A 21,259-nucleotide genomic window follows, 5' to 3' on the forward strand; every position below is an offset into this window, starting at 1 on the left:
AGCCGGGTAGCTAGCAAAACACAAGCTCTTCTCACCCTCTTATGTCCCTCGGCCTGTGTAGTGGGAGGTGTGCAAGCTTACAACACAGGAAATTTCACAAAGCTAATCACAGACATCTGGCAAAAGTTTGCAAGAAACCTGATACACATCATGGTCTATAGCAGCTACAGTTAGCTCTTCTGATTATTATTTTTTGCCTAAATTTTCTAGCTTTAAATATGCATGGCCCTACTATTACATTATTCCCTTTGTACCCTCAGAGTTCCAATCATGCCAGCTACTGGGCTGACACTGGTTCTGCCCTCTTCATAAGCCAAGAAATAAGCTCAACATAGGCTACCTACCCACCACCAATCTGGGCAGTCTCCACGTCATACCTCAGATGAATCCATGGCTACCAAAGAGGCTAAAGAGGCATACTGGGCCCCTTGTCTAAGTCCCCTATAGATGTCTATCATCCAATTAGACATACCTGCAATTCTGGATGTGATATAAGATATGTCCAGATCACCCTTTGCATAGCTGGAATGAAAAGAACATTCAATCACTACAGAAACACACTTGGCAGTTATATCTTAAGAACATTAAGTGGAGCCCAAGTCCTAGAATGCTGAGGTAACCTTGCTGGCAGGCTGCAACCCATGAGAAGTATGTGTGTGCATGTGCACAAGGTCTTGTGTGTAACTTTGCTGTATGAGCTGACACCCAATGAGAAGTGGCATAAAACACCTGAAAGTGGGAGACAGCAGTCCCAGAAGGGCTTTAGCCATCTTTTGCTTTCTGAAGTATTCTCCAAGGCAAAAACATTGAGGGCTAATCCTGACAGTAATAAAGACAAGGGTGTGTAGACATCAGTCATTGATCCCACTGCTTTAGGGGGCTAGATAGGAGCAGTGATGGGCAACTTGAGTCAAGAGCACACCGTATGCCCTGTACAAGCCTAAAAGGAGACAGCAGACATTGCTGGACGGAAACAAAGACATCCAAGTGACCAAGACACATCACTGCTCATGGCCACCAAAAACTCTTAGGAACCAATCCCCTAGATCGGTTCACAAAACTGACAAAAATACAGACCAAATCCTAAATGACTATGCAAGAACTCAACAAACTTATTCTACATACAATTCCTCTTAAAAACCAAAAAGCACATATGCTAGAACAGCCAAGATAAGTTGGAAAGGAGAGAGGAAGATACATGGTGTTGCATAACTATTTTGAGTAGTACACTATAACTGGGCAGAGAGGTCAAGACAAGAAAGTCAGAGACAGCTAAAGAAGGCTCACTTGGTATCAGCAGAGTCAACAAGGGATCAATACAGAGGGTCAGGTGGGAAAAGGAACAGACATACACTATAATTCACTGACATCATTCACTGATTATGATAATCTTAACAGTTTCAAATGTCATTTGAACCTATTTAAGACAGGCTAACTTAGGGTATAAAGGGCTTTCTGAGACAACAAACAGTATGTACTAAATATAGTTTTATCTGGTGTTTAAATTTTGGTGGGAAAAGGCAGTAAAACTAACAGGCCACATATCAGAACTAATTAGTTCCAGTCTTTTTCTTCACAAAAACAATAACCCAATAGTAACCAAGATACCAGATATTGGTGGTAGATGTCTTTAATCCCGGCATTCTGGAGGCAGAGGCAGGCAAATTTCTGATCTCTGCGAATTCAAGGGCAACCTGGTCTACATAGTGAGTTCATATCAATCAGGGCTACAAAGGTAAACAGAGTGAAGTGCAAATATAAAGCAGACGACAGCATTAAAGGAAGACAAACATGCCCCAGCATTAGGTCAGGTACAGGAAAGCACACGCGAGACACCTAGTGGTATACAATAGGTACTGAGTATCACTTAGGGCTCCACATACAGTATATCCTAACCGCTAGCCTGTTTAGGAGAAAGTACAGGGGACCTAAACAGTTTAGCTCTGGGCACAGGCTCAAGGGTATACACATAGGTTTGTACCTAACATAGACCAGGGTGGCCCAGATCTTGACTTCTAAAACATCAAGCAGCCTCAAGCAACCAAGAGTGCCTGAAGTGGTCACTCTTGCCACCTGTCACCACACTTGGATATTTTCACATATGATATAACCAAAATATGATGGAGTTTACTGCTAATTTAAATCAATTTAATAAACACAGGAGTTATGTAACTCTTACCAGTTATGTCTACTTTGTAGCCCACAGGTTTCATACAGCCAAAGACAGTTATAAATGTAGCTCAACAAAAAAACCATAAACTTACTTAAAAATCATGAGTTGTTGTTGCTTTGGTTTTAAAGTTTATTATAAACTCAAAGTTGTAAGAATGAGAGAGAGATGCCATTTGACCTGGGTATGGAGGTCAGCAACATCACAAACAAGCAGCAGTATGGTGAGGAGTGGTGCTTTAGAGAGAGCGAAAAAGCCCAAGTACTAAATAAAGCTCTAGGAAACATCCAAAAGATAAAAAAGGAAAAATCATGCCTGAGATAGACCCAACAGAACCGAATGGGGATACCGGAGTGACTGCTTCACTAGACTTTAGCAGTGTGGACTAAACAACTATTGGATTCTTGGCTTTTCTGTCACGAGACAATCATCACTGGACTATCCAGATTACAGCCTGTAAATCATCTAATAAAACCTGTATAAAATATGTAATATTCATTCTATCATTTCTGTTCCTTTAAAGAACCCTAATATAGACAGAGATCATGTTACAGTATCAAAAGGCTGGACATGCCCAGTAGTTTAAGCATATATTCCAGGCAGAAGGCACATGCATCTGTATGCTCACGTAACTATTTCCACAATGTGGCACAGCCATGTGCACTCCCCACTGGCACAGGGCAAACACATGAAACTGCTAAGGCTATGAACATAAAACAGTCACACACACACACACACACACACACCCCAAAACAAAGGAAAGGATGTTGCATCAACTGTAGAAGTTTGGGGACTACAAGCACTATGATCCAGTGGTGCTTACTACAGCAGCAGACACCCTTGTAAGGGCCAGTGAGACTACCCGAGCATTTAGTCACAATGCCCTCCAGAGAGCTGACGGAGTAAGCTTTAACACAGTGCTGTTCTGGAACACTCACCAAGGCTCGTGGGCTATCATTTGACTTTCCTAAGCACATACTCACACCTACTGTGTCCCAGGTCTCTCAGAGAGACTGCCTTCTAGCAATGAGAGGATGTTGGAGGGTGCCACTTTGCCCTGCAACTGCTTCATCTATTTGATGCCAAAGAAAAAGAACAGAGTCATCATGCCAGTTACTGGCAGAGCTAAGGAGATCCTGAGCTGATGGTGCACCAAGTCAGTTCTGTCTCGGGTCCTACAGACAGGAGCTTTAGGTTTGCGCTGGTTAGTGTTTTGTCAACTTGACACAAGCTGGGATTATCTGTGAAGAGGAAATCTCAATTGAGAAAAATGTCTCCATAAGACTGGCCTATGGGGTAGGGGGTCCTAGGCTACATAAGAGAACAGGCTGAGCAAGGCATAGAAAGAAAGACAGTAAGCAGCGTTCCTCCATGGTCTCTGCTTCAGTTCCTATCTCCAGAGTTTCCTGATTGCAGTTCCTACCTTGGCTTCTCTTGATAATAGAATATAACCCTGTAAGCTGAAATAAACACTTTCCCTTCCAGATTGGTTTTGGTCAGTGTTTCATCACATCAACAGAAAGCAAACTAAGACAAGGTCCCAGACTCAAATCTGTATCTGGCTCAGCGCTGACTTAACAGAGGGTTACAATGTATATAACACCGCCTTGGGGAAATCTCCATACAGGCAAAGAACAGGATAGGACAGCCCTCACACTTACTTAGCCACAGACTGGATGACCTTGGAGGAAGTATCCTTGAGGTTGGTGAAGAGCCGTTCTGTCCCGCCCCGTAGGATGTCGAGAAACCCACCATAGGGCTGGTCATACTCTGCCAGAGTCATAACTACAGGAAAGAGCCACAGTAGGTCAAGAGTATGTCCCCAAGAAGCCTCATTGCTTCCCCAGATTCCCTCAAACCCACCAGTGAGCCATCTTTCCCACTAGCAAGTGATAGCCTGTTGTTTCCAACAATTTCAGAGACTCAAGGAAAGGGCAATGTAGGCACAGAAGGCTATGTGAACACATCAAATCCAGTTTCTACCTGGAACTGTACCAACTATGAGTCACAGTCTCAAAATGGTAACTACAGGACAAAATGGTAACTACAGGACAAAATGGTAACTGCATGATACTCTTTCTAAAGTGAGTGCAGGTAAAGCCAACAAAAGTGGACTCTGAGACCACAGTGACACCCTCAAACTGTGGTGGTAGAGCTAACACAGATGTGACTTAGGCTCTGAACAGCTCCACAAACAATAAACCCATATAGCATGATGTAAAAGACACCCTGAGACCCACTCTCCATGGTCTACAACTGTACCACACATGCTAGGCACCGTGTAAAAACCTCAAGTACTAGGACACTGCGGTAGCCAATCATTGGAGACAAGAACCTCCTCTCTAGGAAACAAAGATCTAGAGAAGGACACAGTTAGTCCTTGACATCACAAAAAAGAGATTAGAAAATGACTCATCCCACAGTCAGTCCAAGACCATATCTGTTTCAGAGTCCTCCTCTCCCTCATTGATGCTCTTAAGGTGACCATCCACATGAGATGGAAGACCACTGTTCTGTGGCTTGGCCTTCACAAACCAGCAGGAACAGCCCTCAACCCTTCCTACTGCACTCTAGCTCCTAGGACCCCCATCTCTCTCCTTCTCTCCTCCTAGTAGGTACCTGTAGTACACTGTGACCGTAAGGTATCATCTGCTAACCTTGTCTAAAGCAGGTTTGGCCTTGATAATTTCTGAGAGGCACCCTGGAAGGTCTTCTTTTATGAAGGGTTTCCATAGGTTTTGAACTGTGCAGATGTCCAGGATACAGTGTACCCTTCAGAGGAGCTAGAGACTATGGTCAACCATGCCTGGAAGACTTGTTTCATTATATCCTGAATGGCAAGTGAGTTAACCCTTGCTTTATTAAGTGCTAATGTGACTCCAAATTTGTTTCTCCTGGATCTTGCCCTGAGAACTCTTACCTTGGCTGATTTTGAATACAAATGCCCTGTAAAATTCTGCATTCTACTCTGAACACAAAGGCTCAAAAGAACTATGAGTTCCTTAGAATGGTAGAGCCAATTACCAGCTGAAAAACCCTTGATATCTGCTCTGATGAATACTGGGCACCTGGTAAACAACCGGTGAGAAAGGCCAGTGGTTAGGCTGGGGCACTTACCTCCACCGTAACTGCTATTCACAGGGCCCCCAGGAGCAGGTGGTGCTCTCGAAGGCCCTGAATTCCCAAAGCCACCATTCTGTTCCAGCAGCTGTAAGATTCAAAAGCATGGCGTCAGCTTCAAACAAAGCCAGAGCTCGTTTGCACCTGCACTTAGCACTGTGCCCTCAGTTGATGAACAGACCTCCATCTGCTTTACTCTACACAAGGATAACACACAGGAGTCTTGGCAGGGGTAGAAATAAAACAAAACTTCCACAGCTTTAAAACAACATTCAGGGTAACCTAGGGAGTAACATCAGACAAATGCTAACACCTTTATCCTATGAAGACATATCTAGACCTTTATGGACATAAAATCCATTCTTCCTATTCCATTTCCTCCCAAATCTACTCGACCATTTTGAGTAGATGTATCAGGCATGCAGCCCAGAACACTAATACCTAGTGCTGTGTGGCTCCTTGGACCAACCTTGCATTATTCTTTGAATTCAGTCCACAGTGCATATTGTCTAAGGAGCTGGTTGGTTCAGAGAAAGTTCATGAGTTCTCTAAGCACTACAATCATAAAACTCTTTGTGTCTTCACTGGCACAGTACTTCTTCCCTGACACACTATGAGGAACAAGGCCCACAGTCCTGCATCCTACCTTTCAGTGGTCTCCAAGACAGCCATCAAACACTCCTGCAAAGGACCAAAGGTAACAGGACAGGCCCCAGGTAGCCCTGCCACAAAGCAATCCCCCAATGCCTTCTTTGTCCTTCTGACCTATTACCATCAACCTGATCAACCAAAGAACTTGTCAAAAGCACCCATATCATCAACCTGCCATCCTCAGTACACACTGTTTGTAGTTCTGAGATCCCTCTAGTGCCAATAGAAAGGGTCTTATCAGCAGGTTCTCCTAAAGGAGTCACAGACCTCTTCTCCCCACGACTTCTCTGAGGATCCCTACCCACAGATGAGGACTCAGACCAGTATATCCAAACGTCCTCTCTTCCATGTTCTACCCCTGCCCTTCAGCAGCATAGACCTTAACCACCCTGATAACTAGTTCAATATCAATAGACTCGGGGAAGCTCTGCTTCTAGGTGTGAAAGAACCAACAACAGGAAGCAGACAAAACTATAACCAGGAACTTAGTCTCCTCACTGCAGGAATGAGCTAGAAGGTAGGGCAGCAGAATCAGGCCTCAGCCAGAGCTGTGCATAAGGTGGACATGGATGTTGGATTCTTAGAGATGCTCAAGGACCTACCTATATCCTGAGGGTGTAGGCTAGATTTTGTAGTAATAAGGGAGGCAGCGGGGCTGTGTCCCCAGCACCCCAGCTGCCCGCACTACAAGATTTATGGCTGTTTTAGAAAGACTCCTGGTCCACATGCCACAACGTCTTCTCGGACTGCCTGCTTTTCCCAAGTACATGACAGAAGGTGCCTCAGTACAACAGTAGGACACAAGGCAGAGGATGGCCAGCAATCATATGCCCTGATCCTGTCTTAAGTATGGGGATGAGTAAAACCACACTCCCAGAAACTGTGAGATATAGATACTAACAAATATCACCTGAACCCAGAAAAAAAACCAAACCAAACAAAAAAACCTACCAGATGATATGATAGAGCCACTCTTTTGGCTCATCTAAGTGAGCATTTCAGAGTTTGAGACCATCTGAGCCAGGACCCACAGGAGTGCCTGTCATGAGTCTGTGAGGGCCTGTAACTTCAGTTAGACCAGATAAAGGAGCCTCAGGCTAATGCCAAGAATACACAACACCACTGGGAAGTGGTGACGCACACCTTTAATCCCAGCACTCGGGAGGCAGAGACAGGAGGATCTCTATGAGTTCGAGGCCAGTCTGGTCTAGAGAGTGAGTGCTAAGACAGGCTCCAAATTTACACAGAGAGACCCTGTCTCAAAACAAAAAAGAAAAACAAAAACCCACAAAAGATTAGAGAGAGAGAGAGACACAGAATAAATACACAACACCTTCAAGGTCTAGGCATGGACAACAAGAGCCTCATGATGTCCTTACCTCTGTGATGGGGGCCTTGGGGTTCACATTCCTGGCTGCTGCAATTTCCTGAAGTTGTCGGACAACTTCAGCAATGGACAGCCTCTCCTCTGGGTTGACCTTTAGCATTGCACCTAAGGCAAAATAATAACACAATTTAGCCCTGTTGTTCTCTTGCCAAAAGTCAGATCTCAGGACTAAATATCGTAGCTTCCCTTTCCCTACCCACCAAGCAAGGGGCTCCCTTCCGGGAACTGATTGGCAGCTGGATTTTACTCATATGCCCACAGTCAGGAGGATTAAATATCTCCTGGTTCTGGTGGATACAATGTCTGGGTGGGTTGAAGCCTTCCCCACCTCTAACAAGAGGGCCCAGACAGTCTCTGATATTCTTCTCCGAGAGATTATTCCTCGGTTTGGACTCCCAACTTCTCTTCAGTCAGATAACGGTCCAGAGTTTACTTCTCAGATTTCTCAAAATCTGTCTAAAGCGCTCGGGATCCCCTGGAATTTTCATATACCGTACCATCCTCAGTCGTCAGGTAAGGTAGAACGAACTAACCGCTCTTTAAAGGAAGCCCTCATTAAGATGTCACAAGAGCTCCACCTCGACTGGGTAAGGCTCCTGCCTTTAGCTCTTTTCCGACTCCGAGCCCTTCCAAGGGGCCCCCTCCTCATCTCACCCTTTGAACTCATGTATGGGCGGCCGGTCTTAACCCCCGGCTTCTCATCGGAGACCTCCCCCCTTCCTGACCACCTGCTCACTCCCCTCCTGTTCCACTTACGCTCACTACTATGGGACTTCACAGATCACTCACTAACTCGACCATGTGCTAATACATGTCCGCCGCCAGTTAAAATAGGGGATGAGGTATTACTCTCACCCCCAGGCCAGCGCCCTTCACCCCTTTCCCCTAAATGGCAGGGCCCTTTCAAAGTAATTCTTTTAACTCCCACAGCTGCCAAGCTTAAAGGAATTCCTCATTGGATTCACCTGTCACATCTTAAACCGTTTATCTCCACAGCTCAAGATAATCCTTCATACACGGTGACTCAAACCGGACCCTGTACTCTTAAGTTCCAAAGGACGCCGGATTCAGCCCCCCCTACTACAGTCTAAGGAAAACAATGGTCCCAATCCGTCGCTGTGTTAACACACCCTCCCTTCTTTAAATTCATAAATAACCGTCTAGCTGTCGTTACAGGTACCCCCATCAAATACGGAGTCAAGTGGTAAGCAGATTCTCCTCTACAAAGCTCTTTAACGTAACAGGCCAGCCGCTGACTGCAGCAGTGGCCCCTGAAATGTTAAGAGATGTATGGTTAGAATCTATTTCTTTTAAGACAGTTTCCTTAAGCTCCGGGATGCCAGCCCAACGGATCAAACACAAAGGAATAAGTATCACTTAATTTTTTTATCATTCTTAACCCCGGACATCCTAAGACCCTCTCCTCCCCCCCTTCACCCCAGCTCCCCAAAAATCCCCCCCTTCTTTTAATTTTTTTTCTTTTACTAATGCAACTTTTGCCTTCCAGCATCTTAATGATGACCCAGCTACTCAGGAAAAGCCACACAGATTTCTTCAATCAGCCGCCTCAGACGACAGCCAGGACTTCAAACATCAGTGACCAACTACACCAGCCAGCAACCCTGGACATCATTGACCAACTACACCAGCCAGCAACCCTGGACATCAGTGACCAACTACACCAGCGACCGCAAACGCCAATGGGACATTGCCAAGATAATCGGACAGTCCCTGGACCCCTCAACGCCCAAAGCCAGCAGGAAGCAGCCATGAGAGACTGGACTACGCCCCCATTCCCTACCCTTTAAGGTCCCCCAATTTTTTTAATCAAACCAAAAGGGTGAAATGTTGTTCTCTTGCAACACTACAACTCCCAGCATCCCTCTGGACTCCAGCGCACGCAAGCGCGGGACACATTTCCCAGAAGCCTTTGCATCCTCCGTTAAAAGCAAGGACAAGTCACGAGTTCACCCCTTCTTGCCTCTTTTTCCTTCCCGCCTTCCCTACCGTGTTTGCACGCCCCTCCCCACCTGTTTGTTGCCCCTCCTCCATTAAAAGTGCACCCACGTGGGACTGCCACCTTCTGTGTCTTTCCTCGCGTAACCCTCGTCTAACCCGCAGGAATTAAGAACAACAAGCCCCATATCACCTACAGCCCTGGGCTTCCACAGGACAGCACCACCTGCTATTGCAAAGGTTACAGAACAAAGATCATATACTTTACCCATAGTACTGACTTCAGAAGCAAAGGAGAGAATGACAGAATATCTACAAAAACTAAACAGGTCTATCAGAAGTGGCCACTCAGAATACCATAAGCTCACCAGAAGGGTGGGCAGGTGGCAGCTCCATGAGAAAGCCCCCCCCCCCGCCAAGATGCTGTCAGAACATCAGCTATAGAGGCAAATGTGGGACCACATGGCCAAAGGATGAGCAGCTGCACCTAAAACCCAACAGGGAAGCTCATTTCCTCAGGTTTCTAAATCAAGCAAATTCACAACAGGAACTTACGAATAAGGTCATGGAAGACTGTGTAACGAGTGTCATTCACAGGAATGGAGTACTTCCCATTGACTATCCGAAGTTTTGCTCCATCCTCAAAAGGATGCTGCCGGAAACATAGTAGGTATAAGATACAGCCCAGTGCCTGTGGGGAAAACACGGAGAGCAGGGTCTGAGAGGCAGATTAACGATGGAATGAGAACGTGCAGGGAGGACAGAGGCTGAGTGCTGAGGGTGGGAGGACTGTGCAATTACAAAGGGCACGAGAGGCTGTGCAGGGACCCAGGAGCCAAGGTCATCAGCAGAGGGGACAAAAGAACTGCTCTTCCAGAATCCATGTCTGGCACCTTACAACCACCTGCAACTCCAGTTCCAAGGAGATTTAATGCCTCTGGCCTCCTCAGGCACTAGTACTTACTACACACACACACACACACACACACACTGACCCTCAGACTCACACATACACGTAATTTAAAATTTAAAAAGTCAACCTGGCAAGATGGGCCAGTAAACAGCAATTCCGTCCATGGGAATGGTTTGTCCTACTCACTACACCCAACAGTGTGAACGGGGGAAACTGAAGCAGTGGGATTTTATCCAGATGTGTGCTGAGAATACCCTAGGGTGGACTAAGAAATTAATGACGATGTGTCTTCATTAGTGGGGTTAGCACTGGCCCCTATAAACTTCAAATACATAAGTCCTTGACAGTGTCTGGGGGCTGATGATGCCACCACTGTCTGAGTCCCTAGGGAAATAATAGCTCTAGTCACAAGGAGGGTCCAGCTCAGTGTGTAAACAGGGGTCATGCAAAATTATATAATTAGTCTTCTTCTATTTCCTACCATATAACTCCTAAAGTCCTTGATTGCTGGCCATCTGTATGTAGCTTCAAGGTGGGGCATGTCACCAGAAAGACCAAGACAAAAATCAGGATTAGAGGCCTCAATCTCTGAGAGGACAGAGGAAATGAGGGTTAAACTGACTGACCCTGACCAATGTTGTGATCAACCATAAGGTCTCCACAAAATGCAAATGCCAAGATTCATGGGAGCTCTCAGACAGCTGAGCAGATAGAAGATCTCACTCAGAGGGTGGTAAACTTTGGTAGAGTAGTGAGACCCCCACCTACTCTCCTACAGGCTCTATCATTATCAGTTATGATATCCTCTGTGATAATCAACTAGTAAATGTGTTCCTAACCCCAGGAGGGGTTTGTGGAAAGCTAGGCTTCTAGTCAGTCAGTTAGAAGCACAAGAAAACAATCTGTGACTACTACTGTTGTCCAGAGGGGTGGAAGTGGGCATGTCGGGCTCCTGACACCACAGCTGGCAAAAAGACAGCCTAAGAATGCCCCAGGGACATCCTTTTGTAACTGACTGATTACTGTACATGTGGGACAGACTTGAGGTCACAGAGGTCTCTTGTGTCAACTGTACCGGTGTGAAAGAAAAGTAGATGTCTGTGGATGACGACAGTCCCAGAGGGTATTAGGTACCCTTGCAGAGACATCCCTGGGCCTGGAATTCAAGACTCCAGAAGTAGAACAGCAGTGAAAATTGTCTGTATTGTCTGTCATGAGATGCCTGTGCAGACTCAAAGTCATGCTGTTACTTCAATCGCTCTACTATTTTTTTGAAGATTTATTTATTTTATGTTTATGAATGTTATGCCTTTTGCCCTTGGAAGCCAGAAGAGGGTTTTAGGTCACCTGAACTGGAGTTATAGATGACTGTAAGTCAGCATATGGGCACTGGGAATCGAACCTGGGTTCTCTGCAAGAGGAACAAGTGTTCTTAACCACTAAGCCATCTATCTTTCCAGCTTCCCCTTCAATTGCTCTGTTAATTCACCTCTGGTAGCAGTCACAACTGATAAGGGCAGGGAAAATAAGAGAGGGGAGCTGATGGGACATGAAGCCTCTGCAGCTCCTGCCATGACCTAACCAGGCACCAGCAAGAGAAGGATTCAGGCCTCACCCAGATATCCTGCTTCTCGCCAATGGGAAAGTTGGAATACAGGTCTACAATTTCTGGCGTTCTGTACATGGGTGTGGTATTCCTCGTGATCTGAAGAAAACAAATATTTCAGGGGAAGTTAGACATAAGCATTATTTTTTTTTATTTTATTTTACACAGAGACCCTACAACTTTCTAAGATTTCTACTGAAGGCTAACACAGTGACTTTTCCTCTCACTGTGTTCTGGAAGGACCTCTGGCCACTCCTCCAGCAATGCAATGCTGCACCACTACTTTCCTTACATAAATTGTAATCTCTCATGGCCACCCAGGATTAATGAAAGGAATCAAGTCAAAGTATTAACCCACTGGAGTATTTTATTTCCTCAAAGTAAACAAACATACCCGGCATAAGAAACCTCTTTCAGAGTGATCAAAGCTTACACGATGAGCAAAAGGAAATACTAAATACTAAAGAGGCTTCCAGATGAGTTCTAGTCGAGAGATAGCCTGTATAACCTAAGAAATAATGAAGTCTTCTGGTCTTTTTTAGAAAGCCACCAGAATTCAAACACTGGGCTCCATCCTGATGACCTTATCTAATCCTAAATTCTTTCTAAAAGGGTCCATTTCTAAACACCATAGTTGATGTAAGATTCTACACTATGAATACCTCACAATCAGGATTAAGCTCAGTATAAGTTTGGAGAAACAAACCACATTAAAACCATACCAGATGGTAAATGTCAAAAGAATCCAGATGCTTGTGAAGCAAATCTAGGACATTTTCCACCAAAATAGACCTACTGAATCGTGACCATGGGAAAAATGGTATCCAAGACCTTATGAATAACAAATACATAAGCAGGTTCTTGGGCTCCTAACTTCAGAGATGAGCAGAGTACTACAGTCAGTAGCAGACAGCAAAGATGGGTTAAAAAGAGTCATCAGCACTGAAGGAGACTTGCATGATGGAGGAAGGTCATTGGTTAAATAAAAAGAAACTGCTTGGCCCTCATTGGTTAGAAGATAGGTGGGAGGAGTAAACAGAACAGAACGCTGGGAGGAAGAGGAAGTGAGCTCAGACTCGACAGCTCTCCTCTCGGGAGCAGACGCCTCAGAGAGACGCCATGCTCCGACCCAGGATGGACGTAGGCTAGAATCTTCCCGGTAAGCGCACCTAGCTGTGCTACATAGAATATTAGAAATGGGCTAGTCCAGGTGCGAGAGTTAGCCTAGAAGAGGCTAGATAGAAATGGGCCAAGCAGTGATTAAAAGAATACAGTGTCCGTGTAATTATTTCGGGGCATAAGCTAGCCGAGCAGGCAGCCGGGGTGCTGGGAACGCAGCCCCGCCGCCCCTATTTACTACACTTGCAGGACACCAGAAGCTAGGAGAAAGGAGTTGAACTCTACACACAACAGACGGGCATAATGAAAGGACGCAGGACTGTATCCACATGTCCCAGATAGGCAGGGCACTGAAAAAGGATCACTAAGCAAAAGGAACTAGACTGGACTGATGATCCAAACACACACTTGACCTGAATGGTTTTCACTCACAGGGGTGGTGACTGACAACTCTGATATACTGAAAACTGAGACACCGCATATACAGTGGGACGAATGCTGAGCAGCAAGGGCAGGGCTTTCAAGTATCCTTCTTGGGCTTCAAACTCAACAGGGAAATTCTGCATCATCTTTGCAAAGGTAAGGACACACTTGGTCCAACAAGCATGGCTCCAAGTAGCCCAGAAATCCTGCCTTTAATAAGGTCTGCATCATGCTAAGCAATAAGTACAATTGTCCCTGACAGGCATTATACCAGAGTAGTTATGCCTCTTCTTCCACAGATGCATCCCTAGGAAGCAAGTGTCCTCTCCTGAGAGGCAATCTGGCCTTGAAGTGGCTTCACCTGAACTAAGCTGCAGGCCTCTCAAGAAAGAATATTTCTAAATAATTATTTTATACTAGGGATTGAATTTAGGCCCTTGCTTATGCTTTGAGCCACATATTCAGCCATCCAAATGACATTACATTTTTTTCTAAGTTTAGAATAACAGAAAAAAACTGGAGATAGCTGCACAATAATGTGAGTATCTTTTTCTTTTTTTAAAGATTTGTTTATTTGAGTTGGGTGGTGGTGACACATGCCTTTAATCCCAGCACTCAGGAGGCAGAGGCAGGCGATCTCTGTGAGTTCAAGGCCAGTCTGGTCTATAAGAGCTAGTTTCAGGACAGGCTCCAAAACTACAGAGAAACCCTGTCTCAAAACAAACAAACAAAATTTATTTATTTATGTATATAGTATTCTGCCTTCATGTATGCCTGCACACCAGAAGAGGGCACCATTATAGATGGTTATGAGCAACCATGTAGTTGGGACTGGAACTCAGGACCTCTGGAAGAGCAGCCAGTGCTCCTAATCTCTGAGCCATTTCTCTAGTCCCTAATGTGTGTATCTTAATGCCACTGAAATCTGACTTAAAATGTTAAAATAAAACTTGTTGTGTATATTTAAGACAATAAAAATAATTCTAAGAAATCAACAGAATGACGATATTTAAAGGTAGGTTGATAACAATAGTATGAGATCAAATGAATTATCCATTCTGTTTAAAGCTGTGGCTACAAATTAGCAGAGTAAAGCCAGGAAGATGATCATGCTCCCAGGATACAGTAGCAGGGAATCTGCTAAGAATTTTTATTTATAAAGTCATACTCAGACTTGTACCCGAAGACTCAGAGGGGGACTCAAATGCATGCCTCACCTCTTCCTCCACCATGGCTCGCTTCTGGGCGCTCCAGCTGTAGTCAGGATAATGGGAGATGGTTGTGGCACTGCCAAAGTCACACAGCTTAATGGTCCCCTGGTTACTAAGCAGTAAGTTTTCAACCTGCAAAATGCCAAAGGACGATTCTTATGAACTTAGTGTGTACATGGAACCTAAACCCCAGCAAAGACAAACAGGAGTATTAGTCATGTTCAGTTCCTTATCAGGAAAACCCTTTGCATCAAGGTCCAGGCTGCTGGCTGCTAGGGGCTACTATAAAATTTCGTAAAGTTAAAAACATCCACCCAGCAAACAGATAACCTAATGAAAGACAATGAACCTTATGAAAAGTCAGAAGATAAAGAATAAAATATACCACTAATATCTACATTAATTTAAGAATAAATCTAATAAAGATAGACAAAAGACTTTCTGTTTAGAAACCATCAAAATAATTGAGTTTTTTGTTTATTTTTTTAAGATAGGGTCTTACTTTGTAGCCTTGGTTGGCCAGGAACTCATTATATAGACCAGGCTGGCCCTGAACTTACAGAGATCTACCTGCCTCTGCCTTCCAAATGCTGGCATTAAAGACACACATTAATACACCCAGCCAAATTTTAAATCCATGACTCATAAAATTACATGTAATCCTAATTCCAGTACATAGCTTTACTGACATCCTGTTCCTCTTTCTAGATACATTAAGTATTCTGTGCATTCATCAGAGTAGAGTGTCCCAACACAGGTCAGCCAGCCACCTACCATTCCTAGTCTAGCTCTCTGTTGACAGTCTATCAACCACGATGAAGAGTCATAGCAATTCTAATAAAATTCAGAGTTTTAAGGAGGTAGGAACCTGCAAAATGAAAATGCAAATAAACTATAGCTACTTGTATGATCTGTCAAGGTTGAAGTGTATGTAATACCACAGGCTGGCAAAGGGAAGAACTATGAAGCTTGTTTGTCTCCAGAACACCCTGGGTTAGATGCCTGTACCCTCCAACCACAGAGGACACTTGCTCCATAGATGAGCCAGATGGAACTATTCTCAGGACACACAGGCCAGCAGAGTCAGCTACAAACAAGGGAGGTAAAACAGATGTGCCACGTTGTTCACAGAAGAAAAGCTACACACTGAGAAAGTCCCACAATCTATAGTCCATGAGATAAGGCTACACAGAAATACAGATGGAACTGAACATAACACTGAGCAAAAGCCAGGCGCAAAAGAATGCACAGGTACAGGTACATTCAAATGACACCCACCAGCCCAGAAAACAAACTGTGTAGCATCAAGGGGACCAAGAACATCATCACTGAAAGCAGGCACTGGCTGCTGCACAAGTCAGATCTGCCACACTGATGTGCCTGTTTCACAGCACGCAGTGACTACGGGGCAGCCAGCTCTTGGGGCTCCTGAAGTAGAAGGCTACAGGCTTCACCTGTGCAGACACCTCAGTGGGTAGGTGACTGATTCTCCACTAATTTTATTCTTTATATTCACTTTTTAAACACACATCCACCTACCACCACCAATAACCACATTGTCTTCAAGTCTAAAGAAAGAAAAAAAGAAAGAATGAGTGATTTTTTTGTGTGTGTAAAGAGGTGTATGCATGCAACAGCATATCTGTGGATGTCACAGAGAGCAAGTTCTCTCCTTTCATCACATGGAACCTAAAAATCAACTCAAAGTTGTCAGGTGTGGGGGAGGGAGAAAAAAAAAAAGTTGTCAGGTGTGGTGGTTTAGATGAAATGGGCGGCCGGGAGGTGGTGGTGCATGCCTTTAATCCCAGCGCTCAGGAGGCAGAGGCAGGTGGATCCTGTGATTTCTACAAGAACTAGTTCCAGGACAGGCTCCAAAGGTTTGAAGGCTTGGTCTCTAATTGGTGGAACTGTTTTGGGAAGGGTTAGGAGGTGTGGCCTTGTTGGAGGAGGTGTGTCAGAGGGGATGGGCTTTCAGGTTTCAAAATTCTGTTATTCCCAGTCTTTCCCCACGATTACCTCTGCCTCCAACTTGAGGACCAGGATGTAAAGTAAGTTCTTATTCTGTTCTACATCACGCCTGCTTGCCTGTCTGCTGTCATGCTCCTCACCATGATGGTCATGGACTCACCTCTAAAACTATAAGGAACTGAATGTTTTCTTCTCTAAGTTGCTTTGGTTATGGCATCTCTTCACAACAGTAGGAAAGTAGCTAAAACATCAAGCTGGGTAGAAAATGCCTTCACCTGCTGAGCCATCTCAACAACCCAGTTTCAGATTTTTTTTTAAATAGACACAACAGGGAAATGAACACTAGGCTATGGCAATACAACTTTAAAGGTTTTATTCAATAATATACCAGGAATTCTAGTAAGTCAAATATATATAAACAAAGGGAAAAGAATAAGTGGGAGAAAAGCAAAATAAAAAGAAACTGAAGAATAAGGTGCTGGTAGCTATAAATACTCAGCTTCATTAATAACAGAAAAAGGTGAAAGAAACTCAAATGACTATACTCCTCAGCCCGGCTACACCAGTTAAAAAAAACACAGTAATTCAGACAGGCAGGTGCCACCCTCAGCTAGGCTGTGGTACACTCACACCGCCCATAGCTGGAGATGCACAATAGAAGTTTTTTCATGTAAGTGATTCCCCACCAAGGTCAGAACTGCACCATGGCAGCAATTCTGTGAGCAAAGGCAACTGAGAAGCTTAGAATGACTGGACAATAGCTGAGCAAATAGCTGACCAAGCATGAGGGGCACAAGGACTAGTAGGAGAACAGAGTGTGAAGACATACAGCCAGCAACGTAACCCAGCTGGTACCTTGAGATCCCTGTGGATGATGGGTGGTTTCTGCCTGTGCATATGCTGCACTGCTCTGCATGTCTGGTAGAAGATCTTCAGAATGCTGTCGCAGGACAGAGGGCCTTTACATTCAACTCTCCTGAGAAACTCCACCAGCTGTCCTAAAGAAGACAAGTGAATTTATTCACCCTGGGGTTCAGAATGCTATACTCTACTTGTTTACAGGTTTGGTCTGTCTCTGTGTATGGCAGCCCAGGTGGGAGTGGCATTTCTAAGGCCTTAGTCAGGGTGTATACCCAGTCAGTGCCACTCTAGTCACTCCTTAAACTTCTGTAGGAAGGCAAATAAAAGGGGGTCCTTGTAACTCTGGGTATGAGAACTACCCCTGCTCCAGGGAGGGTAGGGGAAGGAAATGGTTTGAAGCATCCCTGGGACAAAATAAGAAGCAAAAACCATCATATGAGAAAGCTTTGAAGGCAGAGGGAAAAGTTCTAGCAGCTAAGACCGAGGCAGTGACCAAGGTCACTGAAAGAATGATCACAAACCGGAAGTTCTAGGCTTATATGCACAGCACAGCAGAGGCAGAGCAGAAACCCTGACCCTCACTACAATTCCTCACCACAGTCCCCTGGTCCAGAACTACACCATGGCTTGCTGGTAGCCCCATGCTGGCTTCTAACTCTTGCAGGATTAAACTATTTCTGCTCCCAACACACTTGATTTGCAGAATCTATTTACAAATCCAGACGAACAGTGGACCATGGTGAAACACGGGCAGGCTCCAAGGGGCAGGAGCAGGTTTGTCCACCTAAGCTCTATGTCAGACTGATCATAATGCAACTTTTAACTGGCGCATTTGATAGCTCATTCTTGGTAAGAATTAAGAGATTTTTATTGTTTTGATACAGAATTACAAAAACTTGCCTTTTTGAAAGCATATACATATGCCACCATAATAAGCCACAAGACTACCTTAAAGTTCATTTATTTTGGGGCTGGAGAGATGGCTCAGCAGTTAAGAGCACCTATTACTCTTGAAGAGGACTTGGGTTTGTTTCCTAGGATTCACATAGTGGTTCATAACCATCCATAACTCCAGTTCTAGGGGACCTGATATTCTCTTCGGACCATCATAGGCACTAACACATATGTAGCACACATACACACAGGCAGGTAAAATCCTCATACACATGCAAAATTTTTTAAAACATTTATTTTTTTATTACATCTTTAAAAATTTCACGTGGGCGTGTGGTGACAATGCACACAGGAGGTCGGAGGACAATTTGTGGTAGTTGTCCTCTTCTCTCACCATGTGTGTCTTAAGGACTGAACTCAGATGGTCATGTGTGGCAAGCTCCTTTTCCTCTCTGGGCCTCTTCTGTCCCAACACTCACTGCTCAGGTGGACACATAAGCAGCCAGTTGTACCGTAGTTTTCCCTCAGCATAGGCATCACACAGTCCAGACTACACTGGGAATGACAGCATTTTGGCAGACATTCAGCAGTGGAGCTCTGTGATGGACTTTGCTATTTTTGAGTGGTCAATTCCACTTCATAGCCAGAATATGGGGTTCAACTCCCTATTGTTAGGATTGCAGGAGTGCAATACCACACCCAGCAAGGGAAAGACTAACCTCAGGCATTACCCATAGTCACTTAAGCAACCATTCTGTCCCTACGGATCTATCTGAGGTGTGTCCTATCAGTGGATCAAAGAGTCTTCCTGATGCTTTCTTAGGTTTGACTTGGATAAGGCTGCAAGCCAGCTAAGGGCTTCCTCCATTCCTCAAAAGAAAGCACTATTTGCACTATCTAAAGACATGCCACTTATGGGCCTGTGTTGATCCTTTCCAGTTCACATACGACGACATTGCGGTTCCACTGCATGCCTGCCTATCCTTTTTCAGGAGAAGGACATGATGAGACCCTGCTCTTCAGAATCTAAAGCCTAAGGCCAGGTATGGTAGCACACACCTTTAATCTCAGCTCTTGGGAGGCAGAGGTAGGTATCTGTGATTTCAAGTCTAGCCTGGCCAACCAGACCTACATAGTAAAACTGTCTCAAAACATACAAACAAACAAAGAACCTATAATCCATGAAGGACACACAAAAGCATATTCCAAACAACACAAACACCAGTGGATAGTTGTTTGCTTCTTTCAGCCAAGACCAATGTATTTTCAGAACGTCTTGGGAGTATTTAACTACCATCCAAACATGTCGGAAAACACTTAAACTTCAAGGCACTTTACCTTTACAGAGCTCTGTAAGCAGAAGGAACTCAGCCTGCCCGGTGTCTGACTCCTCTTTTCCTATGGACGCTGCAGAGCAGAACTGAACAATGTTGGGGTGGCCGGAAAGTTTTTTCTGCATGTCTTGTTAAAGAAGATATCAGTAAGTATGACCACAACTCTGTGCACTTAAAAATAAACATTCATAAGTGTTAAGAAACCAAAGTCATGATAATCACATTGCCTTATGCCTCAGCACACATAGGCTGAACAAAATGATGAGGGAGGGGCAAGTAAGGACAGCGAGAAGATGAAAATTGTGGCAGGAAGCTAGTGGAAATGCTAAATATGAGCAGGCCAGAGACACAGGCAGAAGCCCTCCGTGCTCCACAACAGGAAGATGGTCAGGAGTGACTGTGCCCACTCAAAACTCAGGCAGTCACTGGGGTATTAGATAGTACATCCGAAAAAGAAAAGGAAGCAAATCCTATCTGCAGTAAAGACTATGCCTTAACATGTAGTAGAAGAGAAAAGGCAAGAAAGGTCCCGTCAAGTACCGTATGTACAGGGTGAGGAGAGCAAGCAGGGTGTACATTCATGCCCACTGATATGGTAGCATCCACTAGTACTTGCCCAGGTCATTAGAGGGGCAAAGTGGGACTCTCCTTGTGATAACTGACCCATCTGTTTGGCATGAAGACTTCAAAGGCAACCCTCTTCCCAACACCTAGGAAACTTCTACTTCAACTGTGCGAATGAGTAGTAGAGAAAAATCCTCTGCATGAGAAATCTGGAAATCTGATAAAAGCAAAAGGCTGATTTTTTTTTAACTTATCACAGGAGCCTCCCAGGAACTGTGTCAAACCTGACACATTTAGTGATGGCAATAACTCTCAGTCCCAGGAAAAGGATACCAAGAAGCAAACTTCCTGAATGATGGCTCTGTTCTTTTCCTCTTCATTGGATAATAATCTCTGTCAGGGAATAGCACACAAGAAGATTGAGGTCTGTTTACCTTCTGCTTAACAGATAAAACATCCTGGAGATTATAGGCAGTTTCTGAGAGACACTGAGTCTCAGGGAGCATAGTATACCATTTACCTGCATTTGAACATCCGATCTCATAGAAGTTTAGAAGACTTGAATGACCTTTATACTCCAAAGACCCAAGAAAAAGTAAAAGGAGGCCAGAGTAAAACAAGACAAACAAGGAGACAGAGTATACACCAGCAAAAATAGGCATACAGTGTGTACTGCCAAAACCAGCCTGGTCTGGGGGTCCACTGGCTATGCCCCACTTGCCAAGAGAGGACACCCCTGTTTGACTATCAAAGCAAAGCTGGACCTACTGCTATGTCTCAGGGCAAAAAATTCAGAGCTGCCTAATTAAGCATCAAGATCTAGAGACCACTTCCTACCACATTACTTTATTCCTATTTACAGGCAATTTATAAATGTAAATTTGGTAAGTAGCTTCTGAATTCTTCAAATTCCTGACCCTTGTTTTGAATGTGGAGCAGAATAGATGAAATCTATACAGCGTCACTCCTACTCCTCCCTCCAAAGTGGACCAGCTCCCCAGGTAGAATAGGAAGCTACCAAGAGAATTCTCAATGTAAGATGGAGTTGTGGGCATAAAGGCAAGCCCTGAGAACATGGAGGA

At 44.6% G+C, this 21,259-nt stretch overlaps 1 protein-coding gene across 5 annotated transcripts in view; it reads right to left on the bottom strand.

Moving 5' to 3' along the window:
* The window catches only part of Gak (cyclin G associated kinase), a 55,024-nt gene that overhangs the window by 29,050 nt on the left and 4,715 nt on the right, over positions 1-21,259 (bottom strand). For 3 of the 5 annotated variants that reach the window (XM_041632111.1, XM_041632110.1, XM_041632109.1), the window contains exons 3-12: positions 20,511-20,570; positions 19,618-19,732; positions 17,380-17,522; positions 14,563-14,688; positions 11,813-11,902; positions 9,840-9,975; positions 7,321-7,433; positions 5,288-5,378; positions 3,832-3,955; positions 473-522 (exon numbers count right to left, since the gene is read on the bottom strand). In XM_041632111.1, the coding sequence (XP_041488045.1) occupies positions 473-522; positions 3,832-3,955; positions 5,288-5,378; positions 7,321-7,433; positions 9,840-9,975; positions 11,813-11,902; positions 14,563-14,688; positions 17,380-17,522; positions 19,618-19,732; positions 20,511-20,570 (1,048 nt within the window). Of the gene's footprint in view, positions 1-472; positions 523-3,831; positions 3,956-5,287; positions 5,379-7,320; positions 7,434-9,839; positions 9,976-11,812; positions 11,903-14,562; positions 14,689-17,379; positions 17,523-19,617; positions 19,733-20,510; positions 20,571-21,259 lie in introns of those variants that run through there. The other 2 variants (XM_041632112.1, XM_041632113.1) reach the window with 2 other exon arrangements.

This window comes from Microtus oregoni, unplaced genomic scaffold (assembly GCF_018167655.1).
Source record: "Microtus oregoni isolate MIOR12 unplaced genomic scaffold, Mior012 000040F_ref0000088, whole genome shotgun sequence".
In the NCBI taxonomy this organism is placed as follows: domain Eukaryota; kingdom Metazoa; phylum Chordata; class Mammalia; order Rodentia; family Cricetidae; genus Microtus; species Microtus oregoni.